The sequence below is a fragment of the Zootermopsis nevadensis genome, unplaced genomic scaffold (genome assembly GCF_977971745.1).
Source record: "Zootermopsis nevadensis isolate Lab colony 2312 unplaced genomic scaffold, Znev_1.0 Znev_ptg000002l, whole genome shotgun sequence".
Classification (NCBI taxonomy): domain Eukaryota; kingdom Metazoa; phylum Arthropoda; class Insecta; order Blattodea; family Termopsidae; genus Zootermopsis; species Zootermopsis nevadensis.
In genome coordinates this window covers 19,239,147-19,257,008 of record NW_028259134.1, presented here as the reverse complement: position 1 = coordinate 19,257,008, position 17,862 = coordinate 19,239,147, and the positions used below count along the sequence as shown (strand labels likewise).

Below are 17,862 nucleotides of genomic sequence, written 5' to 3'. Positions count from 1 at the left end.
TTTCCACATTACTAAGAATGATATATTCTGTAAATGCATTACAAGATGCCTCAAATCAGTCTTTAACATTCAGCACATAAAATGTAAATACACTACAATCTTAAAGAGAGAGAAGAGTATACACAACCATAAGCTATATGACAGTCTTGTATAAAATTTCTCACTACTTGCTACAAAAATAAATGCTTCAATTACAGTGTGCCACTGCAACAAAATACTCTATACAAATTATAAATGAATGCAACAAAAGAAAAGTTACTTCATTTTGCCAAACTCCTTGTTAGGAGGCATCTGTAAAGCTCTTCGCTGTGGTCTCCAGTCTGTATAACGAGGGACATTAACATGTGAACCCCTCCACAACATGGCAATGAGAAGATAGAACCCACCTACACACTTGCTAAAGAAGTCTATCATAGCTAGAAAGATAGGTGTAGAAGCTTGTATAAAAATAGAGAACTCTCTCATAAACTTTATAGTATAATCCCCAACATACCCAATAATGTGGAAGAACCCAGTTATGCATGCTGCAATAAACACAGACATGAAACAGACAGCCCCTTTAATATTATGCAATGTCACGACAGAAGCAACATTTGCTGTAATTTCTTCCTTAATATCTCTAAAATTTTGTTTAATTTTATCATTCATAACACTGTTATAATTATTTGCTGGAACAGGTTGAGGAGCCCCTTGAAATGCATTCTCAACTGTCTCCGATTCACTCATCTTCACATTTCTCGATCCAACATCTATATGCCTGTAAGCAACATTAATTAGTCACAAAATTGAAATACGAAAGTTTACAACGTAATATCCTTAACTCCTCCCATCATCCTTTTTCAGTCCAGGACAATAACCAATAACCATAGTGGTACTAATCAAAGTACAAAATTGTTCTCATTGCTCTAGTCACAGCATAACAAAATCCTCACAGATGATCACAGTTATACATTTCCATAATAATGTTAATACAATGGCAGGTAAAGTTAGTTCCACTTCATTAATAGATATTATGCTCTTTAGTAAGCATCAACAAAACATACATTTTGTGCAAAATTTTGGTGGCAGAAAATATGGAACAAGTGGGCATGTACAAAATTGTTCAAGTACATAACCAACATATAATAAAAGTTGTTCCTTATTTCAATGTAATGGATCTTCCTAAAACGGCCACTGTTATGTAGTTTACCTCAAACAATTTAGATGAATAATCATTTCCCTGCCTTCAACAAACTTGACTCGTCTGATTTGGAACCAGTAGTGTCCAAATGCCAAGTTCTGTAATTTGACCCATAGAGCATGCTGAAGTGGAGCTCCAATAAAGTCAGGCCCTGAAATAAGGTATACAGCTTGAAGCTTCATACTTGTGTGCGGCAGCATGAAATGGGAAACCAGTATCATGGTGTTAGCAGTCTTTCAACAACTTGACAGTCATTCAGCTGGTCTAGAAATTCCTGGTAAGATCCTTCAACATAAATTCTGTACACATTTATTACTAAAATAATTAAATTCATATGGCAGGGACATAGTTGGGAAGATGATTTTTACTCAGCTGGTCAAAAAATTCCCTTCTTCTATAGAATATGAATATTCAATATTAACACAACACTGGACCATATCTGAACCATTTCACATCCTCATAAGATCTTTAAAACTGTGTTTATTATCGTTCCATATATACCAAGAAACCCAAGAAGACTCTTCTCTTGAGGATCTCCAGCCAAACTATAACATGCATTTCCTGTTCTCCTTGCTAACAAACTCAATGTGCTGGGATTCCATTTTTAAAATGAAGGCATGGTACTGGCACTGGTGGAATGGAATTTGTTGTTACCTGTAATTCCAACCCACACCTTTGAGAACTTGTAGAACTTCTCAAGCCTCTTAATGACAGTGTCCAAATCCTTCTTCAGATCATATTCTAATGTAGAAATAAGCACTACATCTCTGAAATATCACATTATCATTAATTTCACATCAGACATTCCTTCAGAAAAATTTGCACTTCATTCATACCTTTTAGACCTAAGATAAATCACCTTGAATCTAAACAAAAAGTCAATAATCTTTATAATTTAATAAACTCCAGAGTGCAGAACCTTCTTGAGCAGTGACAGTTGCTCAGCTTATAAAACAACTGCTTTTATGTAACAAATATTCATCAATATGTTCAAAAGATCCTGCCACTGGACCTCCTCCTCTGTTGAATCCAGTCAACATCTAATTATGCTTGATTTACTCACCCCAACAAAACTGCTAATTCAGAACATTTAAGAAGCTTCTTACTGCATAATTTTCTTCAGTCCTTTGTTGTCACTTCTCCAAGGCCAAAATACCTCCTTTAGAAGTCATTCTTAAACTAACTAAATCTGTGTTCTTCATTTTGAGACAGGCCCATATAAAGCCACACATGAAATTAGAGTTGCAAATATTCTGATCTAGGTTTTTAGACTGACATAAAAAGACAAAAGGGTCCAAAATAAATAATAAGCATTTCCCAAAATTAATCTGATTTTTTTTAACCATATTAACTTACATAAACACAGATGATTACCACATATTACTTACTGCCCAGCTACAACCACATTTCTTAATATAATAACCTTCTTTCTGCTAGCAGGCTTCCAAAAGAACTATGAGAAATTAAACAGAATAGAATGAAATATGAATTCAACTTACACTATAAGAAGGGCTGGCTAGCAGCCTCGGATACAATATATTGGACCAGAACTCCAACACTAAAATATTGTAGCCCAAACTCAAATGAACTGAATTTACCCAAAGAAATTGAGGACCGTATTACAAATTTACGTCTTTGAAACATACAATAGTAACACAAACATAAACAGTAATACTTGAAATTAGGCGTAACAAGGTTTACAATTAGTCGCTACGTCCATTTACCTGTAAGCTGACAAAGATTCTACAAAACGTCTTTCCTCGTAGTAGCCCTGGAAAACTCTGTTTATTAACAACTGTTTGACAAATATTTGGATCTCTTGATCTTCAGTTATGTCACGACTAGGAATATACTGACACGAATGACTTCCTAGAGGTACTTTGGTATAGGACATCTTGTTGTGTGGATAATCGCAACTGAAAGAAATATATTAATATTGTACCGTTTTAACCATATGTTACGTACCTAACATACTATACGTAAATCTCCGTTAATATTTTTCATTAATGTCAAAATCGGAACTTCCAACTTTTTAAACATATACTGTGTAAGCACTACAAATTGGTTTACGTACAGAATCAGACATCACACCACAATCAATTATAAACTAATAACAGTGAAATGTAATTAAGAAATTAAAGATGAGCTGCGTTTACAACACGTAAAAACTACAAAATTTCGCACGATACTAATGGATGTCATATCCAAAACATCTGTAATTTAAAACCACAGTTAGGGGTAACTTTAATACCTGTTTCGTTTGGAGAATGAAGAACACGAATAACTTCACAATATCATAAATTTACACTTCTAACCGAACAGCTTTCTCCGTGGTGGGATACAAGGCAACGCCAAATGGAGCTTGAAAACTGAACTAAATTGCGCATGACACCATCTTTGATCGTAATTATTAATTTTAGTTAATGTACTGTAGCGAATGTTTATCAAAGGAAGCTACAATCAGTTTATGCAACGCAGTTTGCAAGTATTTATGATGTGATATAAAGTGGTCATTAAAACTGACCGATGTAACTAAATATTGAAATGGTTCGACAACTGTCATGACAGAAGCAATATTTGCTGTAATATCTTCCTTAATACCTCTAAAATTTTATTTAATTTTATCATTCAAACACTGATATAATTATTTGGTGGAACAGGTTCAGGAGCCCCTTGAAATGCTTTCTCAACTGTCTCCGATTCACTCATCTTCACATTTCTCGATCCAACATCTATATGCCTGTAAGCAACATTAATTAGTCACAAAATTGAAATACGAAAGTTTGTAATGTAATATCCTTAACTCCTCCCATCATCCTTTTTCAGTCCAGGACAATAACCAATAACATTAGTGGTACTAATCAAAGTACAAAATTGTTCTCATTGCTCTAGTCACAGCATAACAAAATCCTCACAGATGATCACAGTTATACATTTCCATAATAATGTTAATACAATGGCAGGTAAAGTTAGTTCCACTTCATTAATAGATATTATGCTCTTTAGTAAGCATCAACAAAACATACATTTTGTGCAAAATTTTGGTGGCAGAAAATATGGAACAAGTGGGCATGTACAAAATTGTTCAAGTACATAACCAACATATAATAAAAGTTGTTCCTTATTTCAATGTAATGGATCTTCCCAAAAGGACCACTGTTATGTAGTTTACCTAAGACATTTTAGATGAAGAATCATTTCCCTGTTTTCAACAAACTTGACTCGTCTGATTTGGAACCAGTAGTATCCAAATGTCAAGCTCTGTAATTTGATCCATAGAGCATGCTGAAGTGGAGCTCCAATAAAGTCAGGCCCTGAAATAAGGTATACAGCTTGAAGCTTCATACTTGTGTGCGACAGCATGAAATGGGAAACCAGTATCATGGTGTTAGCAGTCTTTCAACAACTTGACAGTCATTCAGCTGGTCTAGAAATTCCTGGTAAGATCCTCCAACATAAATTCTGTACACATTTATTACTAAAATAATTAAATTCATAAGGCAGGGACATAGTTGGGAAGATGATTTTTACTCAGCTGGTCAAAAAATTCCCTGCTTCTATAGAATATGAAGGCTACATACATACATCTTTATTACATTCCATGGATCCATAAGATAGTCAGATGACATCAGGATGTGGAAAAAGTCATACTAATAATACAATACATATTATAAAGTACAATTCATACTATTATATAAATTTAACATATGCAACAAATGGTTCACCTAAAGTAATGATAAGTTACAAATAAATCTACCTATTATATACCAAAGATAAATTTTCACTTATTTGTAAACATGGACATTCATGGACAGAGTAAAAGGAGTGTGTAGTTAAGTATCTTTTTAATGCTACAATAAATTGTGCCTTTTTATTCACAAGACTTGTGAGACTTGATGGTAGACTGTTGAAAATGTTGATCCCTGCATAATATGCACTCTTCTGAAAACATGAGAGGTTGGCAATCGGTCTATGAAGCTGATTTTTATTCCTTGTGTTGACACTGTGTACAGCAGAATTAGTTTGAAAAAGTTCTTGGTTATTTACAATAAAGTTCACTAATGAGAATATGTATTCACAAGGATGAGTTAAGATCTCTAAAATAGACTTCTAAATGTGTTTCCAGCCATTAATCTGACAATTTTCTTTTGTAGAGTGAATATTTTTTTGCTGTTTGATGAATTACCCCACAAAATTATTCCATACTTCATTAAGGAGTGAAAATAGGCAAAATATATTGATCAGAGTGTGTCAGTGATGCTGACATGCAACAGAGATCTAACTACATAACGTGCTCCACTTAACTTACGTATCAGTTTATCAATATGATTTGTCAAATTTAGGTGATTACCAATTTGCAAACACAGGAATTTTGTATTTATTAACTCTTGTATATCCTTTCCATTATAACCAAATTTAAAGCATATTATGGTGTGTTATTTGTTATAAATTTTATTGTATTTGTTTCATCTAGATTTAGGGCCAACTTGTTAGTATTAAACCATTTACTCATATGAGACAGAACTATGTTTGATGTTGAACAGAAATCATCAAAATTGTTATTAGAAGTTATGACACTCCTGTCACCAGCAAATATTATGGGTTCTGCTAAAGTATTTATTGTTTTTATTCTTTGAGGAAGGTTATTTATGTATATCATAAAAAGCAAGGGCCCTAAAATTGACCCTTGGGGAATTCCATGTTTTATTGTTCCCCAGTTTGAGAAAAAATTCCATTTGTTTTCTAGGAGCTTTTACTTTGACCTTTTGTTTTCTATCTGTTAAATAGGATCTGAACCATTATGCTGCTATACCTTGAATCCCATAACAATTAATTTACCCAATAAAATTTCATGATTTACACAGTCAAAAGCTTTTGTTAAATCACAAGAAATTCCTCCAACATGCATTTTTTGGTTAATTTGCTATAAGTCTACTGTAATGCTGCTTTTTAGCATCTTTTATAACATTATTCAGGATTTTACAATACTTGATATAAAATGCTCTTGCATTTGGGTCTTTACTGTTCCTACTGTAGATAAACAGACTTGCAAGATATTTTTATCCCCTGTGTAATCCAATTATTATTTATTTTGCCTATACTTTCATATGTAATAGGAAAACTAGCTTCAAAAATATTTAGAAAAGTATACAAAAATGAGTTAAACTTTTTGTTGGTATCTTTGACTCTATAAACAGATCCCCATGTTTCATTCTTCAGAAGAAGCTGAAACTGCATGATTGTTTCGTTATTTACTTTTCTTTTGCTTCAAAGGTATTAAGTTAGTAGCTGCAGCAACATTATTAATCATAAGGTACTGGGCATCACGGTCTGATAGGCCATTTATTATGGTAGAAGTAGAAGTTGAGCTAAGTCTTGCACTATCAACAAAAGAATTATCAACTGGTGTTCTCAAATCATATTGAATTCTTGTTTCAAAGTTTACAGTATGTATGAAATGTTACTAGTAATGTTTTCTTTTCTTTTCTTTTTGCATTGAGATAGTCTATATTCATGTCACCACAGACTAAAAATTCAGGTTTTGGATTATACAGATAGTTTAGAGTAGCATCTAGTCCCTTTAGGAATTGTTGAAAATTGCCTGTTGGACCTTTGTACAGGCTTAATATAACTAAGTTGGATGATTTTGTTTCTGGCTGAATTGCAAAAATTTCTAAATCCTAGATTATTAATTTCTGTGTTCCCAAAATCCCGATACTGGACCATATCTGAACTATTTCACACCCTCATAAGAACTTTAAAACTGTGTTTATTATCGTTCCATATATACCAAGAAACCCAAGAAGACTCCTCTTGAGGATCTCGAGACAAACTATAACATGCATTTCCTGTTCTCCTTGCTAACAAACTCAATGTGCTGGGATTCCATTTTTAAAATGAAGGCATGGTACTAGCACTGGTGGAATGGAATTTGTTGTTACCTGTAATTCCCACCCACACCTTTGAGAACTTGTAGAACTTCTTAAGCCTCTTAATGACAGTGTCCAAATTCTTCTTCAGATCATATTCTAATGTAGAAATAAGCACTACACCTCTGAAATTTTACATTATCATTAATTTCACATCAGACATTCCTTCAGCAAAATTTGCACTTCATTCATACCTTTTAGACCTAAGATAAATCACCTTGAATCTAAACAAAAAGTCAATAATCTATATAACTTAATGAACTCCACAGTGCAGAATCTTCTTGAGCAGTGACAGTTGCTCAGCTTATAAAAAAACTGCTTTTATGTAACAAATATTCATCAATATGTTCAAAAGATCCTGCCACTGGACCTCGTCCTCTGTTGAATCCAGTCAACATCTAATTATGCTTGATTTACTCACCCCAACAAAACTGCTAATTCAGAACATTTAAGTAGCTTCTTACTGCATAATTTTCTTCAGTCCTTTGTTGTCACTTCTCCAAGGCCAAAATACCTCCTTTAGAAGTCATTCTTAAACTAACTAATCTGTGTTCTTCATTTTGAGACAGGCCCATATAAAGCTACACATGAAATTAGAGTTGCAAATATTCTGATCTAGGTTTTTAGACTGACATAAAAAGATAAAAAGGTCCAAAATAAATAATAAGCATTTCCCAAATTTAATCTGATTTTTTTAACCATACTAACTTACATAAACACAGATGATTACCACATATTACTTACTGCCCAGCTACAACCACATTTCTTAATATAATAACCTTCTTTCTGCTAGCAGGCTTCCAAAAGAACCATGAGAAATTAAACAGATTAGAATGAAATATGAATTCAACTTACACTATAAGCAGCCTCGCATACAACATATTGGACCAGAACTCTAACACTAAAATATTGTAGCCCAAACTCAAATGAACTGAATTTACCCAAAGAAATTGAGGGCCGTATTACAAATTTACGTCTTTGTAACATACAATAGTAACACAAACATAAACAGTAATACTTGAAATTAGGCGTAACAAGGTTTACAATTAGTCGCTACGTCCATTTACCTGTAAGATGACAAAGATTCTACAAAACGTCTTTCCTCGTAGTAGCCCTGAAAAACTCTGTTTATTAACAACTGTTTGACAAATATTTGGATCTCTTGATCTTCAGTTATGTCACGACTAGGAATATACTGACACGAATGACTTCCTAGAGGTACTTTGGTATAGGACATCTTGTTGTGTGGATAATCGCAACTGAAAGAAATATATTAATATTGTACCGTTTTAACCCTATGTTACGTATCTAACATACTATACGTAAATCTCCGTTAATATTTTTCATTAATGTCAAAATCGGAACTTCCAACTTTTTAAACATATACTGGGTAAGCATTACAAATTGGTTTACGTACGGAATCAGACATCACACCACAATCAATTATAAACTAATAACAGTGAAATGTAATTAAGAAATTAAACATGATTTAAAAATGAGCTGCGTTAGCAACACGTAAAAACTACTAAATTTCGCACGATACTATTGGATGTCATATTTATAATTTATAACCACAGTTAGGGATAACTTTAATACGTGTTACGTTTTGAGATTGAAGATCACCAATAACTTCGCAATATCACAAATTTACAATACTAACTAAACAGCTTTCACCATGGCGGGATATAAGGAAACGCCAAATGGAGTTTGGAATTTTCTACCACGCGGTTTTTGAACAGACTGAGGTCTACCTGCTTACCAACAGACCTTGTTTGCGTTGATTGATCACTCACAAAGAGCAGAAATCGACTCAGTAGTTAATGTTTATGAAAGCAAGCTGCAATTAGTTTATGCAACGCTGTTTGTAAGTATTTGTGATGTGATGGAAAGTGGTCATTAAAACTGCCCGATCTAATGAAATTTTGATATGATTCGACAACTGTCATAACACTCAAAAATATTAACACCTTGAAGTGCAATTTTGTTGACATTGTGAAGTATCAGTTTCCATAACTGTGTGGACATTTTTATAATCTGAAAGATTCTCTGCTGTACTATGAACTTATGTGATAGCAAGACAACACAAAGACACAACAGTATAACAAGTGTGTGGCTGATAGGAACCAGACATGTTTGATGACTGAAATTCTCTAGGATTGTTATATTTTCTGAAGACTGATGCAATTATTATTATTTACTGCAATTGGGTTTGGTTTTACATAGCCACATGCTGAACATTATGAATTACCTACGTACGAGGTGCGATCGGAAAGTTTCAAGACTGTGTCAATAGAGGGCGAACCGGATGTAGTACGAGCTTCTGCCGCTAGGGGGTGAGGCCTACATTCATAGTGAATCAGTGTGCCAGCCGGCATCATCGAATTAGCATTTGTTTCTTAGTTACGGGCGTTTTGGTAGTGCATTACACTGACCCTCCTGCGATTTCGGAATGGCGGATTTTCATGAACAAAGAGTGTGCATCAAATTTTGCCAAAGACTCGCCAAAACGGCTACGGAAACCTATGAAATGCTAAAGCAAGCATTTGGGGAGTCCGCAATGGGTCGTGCACAAACTTTTGTGTGGCATTCACGTTTTAAAAATGGCCGAACCTCTGTCGATGATGACGAGCGTTCTGGACGACCATCTTTGAGCACAACGCCCGAAAATGTTACGAAGATTCGGCAGGCCATTCACGAAGATCGACGTCGTACCATCAACGACTTGTGCGACATTGTTGGGATAGGCTATGGGACCTGTCAGCTGATTCTAAAGGAAGAACTCCACATGCGACGCATCGCAGCCAAGTTTGTGCCAAGGCTCCTGTCTGAGGACCAGAAGCAGAATCGACTTCTCGTTTGTCAGGAGCTCAAAGATCTTGCAAGAACCGACCCCAACTTCCTTTCTAAGGTTATCACAGGTGATGAAAGCTGGGTTTACGGGTACGATCCGGAAACGAAGCAGCAATCTTCACAATGGAAGAGCCCATCGTCACCACGACCGAAGAAGGCAAGACAGGTCAAGAGCAATGTGAAGTCAATGCTGATCTGTTTTTTCGACCAGGAGGGGATCGTCCATAGGGAGTTTCTTCGTGCAGGTCAGACGGTCAATGATGAATTTTACTGTGGGGTCCTGAGGCGGTTGCGTGAAGATGTGAGACGGAAGCGGCCGGCAAAGTGGCGCAACCACAACTGGCTGCTGCATCATGACGACGCGCCAGCGCACACCGCCCTCAAAGTTCAGCAGTTTTTGGCCTCAAACACCATGGCCGTCATCCCGCACCCTCCTTATTCGCCGGATTTAGCTCCGTATGACTTCTTCCTCTTCCCAAAGATGAAAATTCAGCTAAAGGGAAGGAGATTTGAGACGATAGAAGAGATTCAGGCAGAATCGCAGATGGTGCTTGACAGGCTGACAAAGAAAGATTTCCAGGGATGCTTCCAGGATTGGCAGCGGCGCTGGGATCGTTGTGTTCACTCCCAGGGGAACTACTTCGAGGGTGATGGATGAATTTAATACCTGAGATAAGTGTACGGGTTTTTATAGGCGCAGTCTGGAAACTTTCCGATCGCACCTCGTAAATTAGCAGATCACATGGAGACAATGAATACTGTGCTCTCAGTATCCTGACTTAGCACAGCTGTTGCTCCATTTTGTCTGCCATTCTCATTTTGGTACCTATGAAGCTACTGGCAAAATGTACTTATTTTGTCACCTTTTAACAAACATGTGTAAATGTAGGCTATGTTGTTGATGACATGCGCCTTGACATTTGTCAATGTCACAGTAGGACACAAAACTGCCTTACAGGATTTCTCAATGCAATAAAGAAATATACATACATGTACAATGTGGATTACTAACCACTTTATGATACCTCTAAAGCAAACGTGCCATATAAAGCAGAGTATCTGCAGAAAACATAACATATATGTTTAAGGTCAAAAATATTCATTGTAAAATCAAGGGGATGGATGAACCAGTTGTGACAACCTCATAAAAAGTCAGTAAGTCCCATACATTTAGAAGAGATGAAGGATATGAATTTTTTGGGATGTGGACTGGAACACAGTGAACAGTTTAAAAGAGAAGCATTTAACAGTGGAATACCTTGTTCAGTAAATGTATTTCCACAAGATACATGAATAGTTTACTGTTATACATATACTGGGATACCATAATGTTCCTAACAAATATGAGATTCACATAGTTTTTTAAAAATAAACATAATTTTAAATGTACTGGAAGAATGGTAACCTAATAAATTATAATTTTCTCATGTGATGGAGTGGAAACATATTATTATGTCTGTTTACAATCTGTATAGTGTTACATAGTTAACTGCTACGCATATACACAACAGTCATCAACTTATGTCATGCACACAATTATCCATTCACAAAACTCTATCACTGCACCACACACCTTCCTATTATACACATTGTTCCTGATGAAGAACCCAAGCTAAGAAATAAAAAAAATATTGGTGCAGTTGTTATATAGGGAAGGGAGGAAAACCTTTATAGCGATGCCACCTCTGCTTCAGAACTCGCAATAATGTTTAAATTTCAAATCATAAACTCACCTTCCACTGACACACTTTCAAAGTCCCAAGCAAGTTATTTTCTTGTATTACACTCTTAGAAGCAATATGAACATGGTTTGCTATGCAAGAAATAATTTGAACAAAAATTTTTCTCTTGGTTTGTCATACAATAAACACATTTGGCAACAAGCATACTCATAAATGGCAATAGAAGGGTTAAGTATGGTAGCATAAGGTAAGGACACATTGTCTTATCATTACAATCAACATGTAAGGTTTCTGAGGAATGATTCTGAAGAATGGTGTAAAACAGACTAATCTCAGAAGCAAACTCTGCTTTTAATAAGGATCCAAGCTTTATATGACTTCCTACAGGTGACAGGGATTTCACTACCTAATTACACATTTTAATTGTTTTTCTTTTTACAGCAAAAGATTGATCACATTTCTCCATGTAATGTTAGGGGGTAAATGGAATGCCTACAGAAAAGTGACATCAAAATGTGTACAATCACAGTGATAGGAAAGGACACAAAAAGATAAACAACTCAACACCGTTTTAACAAGTTGGTTACAACTTTCAAAAGACCGAGGCCATAGACAAGTTTATTCATACACACTAGCAGAACACCTGGCAAATTTCACAGAACAGGAGCAGGTGAAAACTGGTGTTATATGGAAGGAGTTTATAATGACTTTTGAGAAGGCTTGTCAAGTGGTTCTGTATACACAAAATGTAATCATAAAGAAAAGTATAAAAACCTAACCTCACACTCAGAGCAGAATGACAGCTATAATGTACAATGTTGAGAGATACAGACACGCAGAACCACAAATACAGTATATACACTTACCAACAGCATGATCCACATTCACCAGCCACTAAAATAAGAATATACATACAAACCCTTTCATTGACTATAAAATGTTATGCAACTTAAAGAGGCTGATGGCCATAGTAAATTCTTTCCATTCAAGTCTCCAAACAAAACAAAACAAAACAGAAAAATAAACATCAACATACATATGTTCACCAAAGTGCAGTTACACTAGCTATTTATATATTATATTTTAACAGTCATATGTTTTCTTTGGACAGAGAAGTAATTTTGGAGAAATAGTGTAATTCTTCCCAAAATCTCTGTTTATAAACTGAGCTAGTTTTCACTACTTGAGGACGCCTCTTCTGCATCCAACATCTCCTGGATCTGATTCTCCCAGTTGGAATCCTGGTGACCATTTCCATCAGCAACCACTTCATAATCTTGCAACTCTGCTTCAAGCTCTTTCTCCCATTCTTCTTCTGGGGAGAGAGACAGATAGATACGGAGGAAGCATAACGATAACAAAAGGCTAACTATGCATCCATCCAAAACTTGACACAAGGAAGTGGGCAAAATAAAACTAATTCAATCTTCAGAAATAATAATAATAATAAAAATAAATAATCATCTACAGGAAATTAAACTACCTCAACTAGAGCAAGTGCACAAAAACAAACAGGGAATTTTCAGTCCGACCACCATCATCAGTAAGAAAAATACTGATTATATACCAGTAATATACATGTTTGCCACAAAATCCATTTAATCATTTCCTTTTCATAAAATTTTAATGCTATATAACAAGTTTGCATTGTTCCAGTTTTTAGTTTTCTCTCTCCAAAGAGAGGTTTAATACACATTTGTAATACCTACACACTTAACACAAGATCAATATTTCAGAATGTTCTGACGACACAAAGTAACATTATATCCAACTCATATTGTCACTGGTTTATATAATACAGGAATTATCTATGTTTCACCACCAACTGGTGCACAAATTAACCCACCACATACCCTATCAAATCTCAGCACACGATATATGATACAGTTCAAACCGGCTGCTTGGGCAGCATAATTTCACTGCATGGAATTGTCTGTACAAATTATACACTATGAGAGCAATTGCTGCAACTTCTGTGTGGAATGTAAAATAAAAGCCACTAATTATCTGCACATTATATTTAATACATGACGTTATGTAAAAAACACTGACACAGTCATTTTAGTAATGATGTCAAACACAAATTTATTGAGGAAGAATAAGATCCTATTGAAAGGTATGCAGGACAGCTTTCTAATTCATCTCTAGCTGCTGTACATTCCACAGATTTTTTGGACATTCTCAAAGACAATAAAAACTGTTTCATTGCTGCTGAAGTTCCTATTTTGATAGTTATTCCTGGAAAATTAGGATGCAAGCTATAAAGGTCTTACCTCCCAACCTATTTCATATTTATGCCTATTTCTGAATCTTATTTATTTTATAGTCTTTGTGACCTCAAAAACTAAACAACATTAGCTTTACTAGAAAATTAACTTTCTTACTGATACTAAAAATGAACAGGTAATATTGATTTTATGTTTATTCTGAAACAAATAATGAACAACTAATGTCCATATACCTCTGTGACAACAGGACCAAAGAAATAAATAATTAAATTCTATTCTTTTTATGGCTGGCATAGGTAATATATTTATCTACTTAAAAAGCATCAATAAATTTATACAACTGAAATGAGTATGTCAGCAAGTTTAAAGACAAACCTACATTCTTTGCTCCTAACCTTAATGTTTGATCTAAGCAACATGCACAAGAATGCTTAACTGATCCCATGCTTAAGCACTATTATTTTGTTTGTTCCATGGATTCATTTACTCATTTTTATAGGAAGAAGGATATCTTATTTACAAATTTAAATAAAGCAAAAGCTGTCATTAAAATGCATCATTAATAAAATCCTCTCAGGCTATCAGCTGTGTCAAATCGTAGAAAACTCACCGATGTTTCAGGGACCATCTGTCCCTATCAGCAGGAATCTGATGTGGCTGTGGACCAACCATCCACCAACAAAAAATCTAAAGGCAGATTCCTGTGCAAGCACAAGACATTGTCCCTTGCCAGATTACACCATTCTCGCAAACATACTGCATTGCTGGAAATGGTAAACAATGCTTTAAAACTAAAACAGGAGTGTGCTTATGCTAATGGAATTTTGTTGTGGCAGAAGGGCTTGACTATGCAAACTAGGCGCTACTGTTACTGGTGGGAGATTATCCCATCAGGAATGGCTGTGGAAGCAAGCCATCCCATATCTATACCTTGCCTAGGCCTGTGGTCAGATCTGAGTACAATTAAAGCAAGCATATGACACGGCCCACTAGTATCCTAATGGCTTGGACTCAAATCTGAACACAGGCCAGTGGAAGGCATAGATATGTGACAGGGCTTCCACAGCCCTACCATGATTGAGCGTTTTCCTGCTTTTCCTCAGCTGTAAGGCAAATGCCAAGATATAATTCAAAAAGGGCAAGGCCTGCCCTCCCTCCAATCATGGTGGCCTTCAGATGAAGCAAAGGACAAGTTGCCTAATGGGATAATCTCCCACCAGTAGCAATAACCCCTAGTTTGAACAATCAAGGCCTTCCACCAACACAAAATTCCTGTTAGCATAAGCACAATCCTATTTTAGTTTTAAGGCACTGTTCATCATTTTCAGCAATGCATCTTGTATACAGCAATGATGTCTTGTGAGTGCGCAGGACTACGCCCTTAGTTAGCTTTTTGGTTGGTTCACAGCTACATCAGATGCCTTGATGATGGTGGCAGGTGGTCCCTGATATGTCAGCAAATTTTTGCCATTTGACATGGCTAATATCCCGAAGGGATTTCATTAATTCGGTTCACAATGAAAGTTTAGATCATACAAAGCGCATCATGTATACAGGCTCAAAAATATATTTCTTTTTAGTATAATGAATGAGAAATACATTCCATGCAGCGAGAATTCATTTTAAGTCTCCATACAGCAAGATTTCCTCAGTTAACGAGTCTGAATACCATTATTCCGCATGATACCTAAGTGAATAAACGAGCATTTTATATGACAGTGCTAAATATTATGTCTCAACACCTTCCCAAATTATTCAATCTTGACAACATTTTTACCTTCAGATAATATTTATCTAAAAATTAATATAAATCCTGTTATTCAGCTACTATAAAAGTACTATTTCTTGGTGCAGAAAACATAATGAACCTATTCGACATGCTTCCCTTATATTCTCGAGGATAGTTACATATATATATATATATATATATATATATATATATATATATTTTGTTTTTTATTTCCATGCATGCTTCAAAACGGTTTTTAAAAAAAGAGATATTCTACAAGAAGCAATGAAACCAAATGAAGGTTATGATGGCATAAAAAGGCAGGGGGAATGTAAGAAATCAGAGGAGTGAAGGTTAGCTCTGTGCTCCATGCTTTTTCCATCTTCTTAGGCTGTTGAAAAAAAAGAGAGCAGAAAGGAATCCTTACCCTCCACACAATATTTGCATAATACAGAGTAAGTAACTTATGTTTTATACTATAATAGTACTGGCAAGAAAGCAAGTCCATATGGGAGAAAGAGAGTTCTATCATTACACATATTGCTGAAGACTGGTGATACACCAAGTTAGCCTCAGTTCAATGGGGGAATTTGCCAAAAATTTTCAGTACACTACAATTTTGGTTAAAATCAGGCAACAAAAAGGATACTTTAAATAAAGGCCTACATGTATTTCTGCACTGGAGGTGATTCTTGGGGATCTCCAGCCAGATGTTTTACTCGTGCAATCCAGTAGGGGAATTGGGCATGATTATATCATCACCCAGCCAGGCAGGCACAACACACCTCACATAAATGGTCATTGTATCCAGATAACTGACATTACAAAGGTCATCTTGAAAAACAAGCAGCCTTAAGTATCTAATTGTGCTACTTATACAAGCAATCACAAATTTAAAATCTAGAGACAATAACAAAGAAGATACACCATAAATGCTATACAAATATTTCCTAAATTGTTCTCACATCTATCAATAAATTTCCTTCAAACAGTGTTGAACATGTATGTTTCAGTAATTTTGTGAATTAGTGAGCTGTATACTCCACAGACAAAGGAGTCAGAAGTGTACTGGAAACTGTAATTAATATGGTGTTACTTGATAACTGTTTGTTATAAAACGACAATTCTATTTCAGACTTCACAAATGTGTATCATATTCAAAGTGCACACACACACACAAGAAACTCTATGAGTATTTCTAAATGATTAAAAAAGGAAAGGATAGAATAGGTTTGATTAGTTTGTGTTAGTTGTGAAATTATGGGAACTTATACAATTTTACATGTTAATGTAAACATCATATGCATGATAACTCTCTTTCTACCATCATGTGCTAGAACAGTGAAGACATTTTTATCATTTCAGGTGACACTCATTGTATATGCTCGTTATGTGTGTTTTCATATGTCCGAAGCCATGGTAAAAGTTGCTGTGCAGCCTCACTGAGTTGCATGCGCAGTTTCACTGACTCACTTTACTATTTTGACTCTGGAACTACAAATTAAGATCTCTCATAGTGTATTCTGCAGGAATGCAACCTCTGTGTACAATGAGAGTCACCTGTACATCCTTTAATAACATACTGCCACTGCTCCACCACTGCTAAGCAAACAAGCAATCTTCCACATTCAAGATTCTGATCAAGACAAGTTCAGATGCTATCAAATCAAGCAGCATTAAGACACTCCCATAATTTCCTTTGCATTCACAAAGGAAGCTATGGATTCAAAAATCAACACTTATTAAAAAATTAAAACAGGTTGAGTTCAATATAACATCCAACAAGAAATATATGTATCATTTTATATTAACTTCAATAATATGTAAAGTATTCACTCTACAATGAGGGTAAAATGATACACAAATCATTTTTAAACACGCCATAGTATGTCATATTAGTATTTCTATTAGAATACATAAAATAATACAAATCTATCATTAAATATAATAAATAATGGAAGCTTACAGGAAGGCAAACTTTTAATTTTAACTTAAGCATTGCCCCATATTTCTACCTATGAGAGGTGAATTAACAGGAGGCTAGAGAAAATTTCATAAGCAGCTTTATGAATTATACTCTTAACCAAAAATATAAGGGTGATCAAATCAAGGAGGATGCAACAGTGGGACATATAGCTTGCACAGTAGAGATAAAAAATTATTACAGAATTATATTCAGAAAATATGAAGGGAAAAGGCCACTTGAAAGATGCAGGCATAGACAGGATGATAATACTACAATGGCTCTTAAAAGAAATAGGGT

General features: G+C 35.1%; 2 protein-coding genes across 5 annotated transcripts in view; both read right to left on the bottom strand.

Moving 5' to 3' along the window:
- Positions 1-8,849, bottom strand: LOC110836299 (uncharacterized). The gene is made up of 8 exons (XM_022077379.2): positions 8,771-8,849; positions 8,178-8,369; positions 7,123-7,235; positions 4,353-4,494; positions 2,905-3,096; positions 1,835-1,947; positions 1,190-1,331; positions 1-757 (listed from the first exon to the last, which is right to left on the bottom strand). Exons 1-8 carry the CDS (start codon positions 8,785-8,787, stop codon positions 256-258), a joined length of 1,413 nt encoding a protein of 470 aa, XP_021933071.2. The 5' UTR covers positions 8,788-8,849; the 3' UTR covers positions 1-255.
- Positions 8,850-11,215: 2,366 nt separating this feature from the next.
- Positions 11,216-17,862, bottom strand: part of Sap47 (Synapse-associated protein 47kD) — a 32,282-nt gene continuing 25,635 nt past the window's right edge. For 3 of the 4 annotated variants that reach the window (XM_087352984.1, XM_022077383.2, XM_087352967.1), the window contains one exon: positions 11,216-12,957. In XM_087352984.1, coding sequence (XP_087209110.1) covers positions 12,812-12,957 — 146 coding nt within the window. In that variant the 3' untranslated portion in view covers positions 11,216-12,811. Of the gene's footprint in view, positions 12,958-15,775; positions 15,991-17,862 lie in introns of those variants that run through there. The other variant, XM_087352977.1, reaches the window with a different exon arrangement.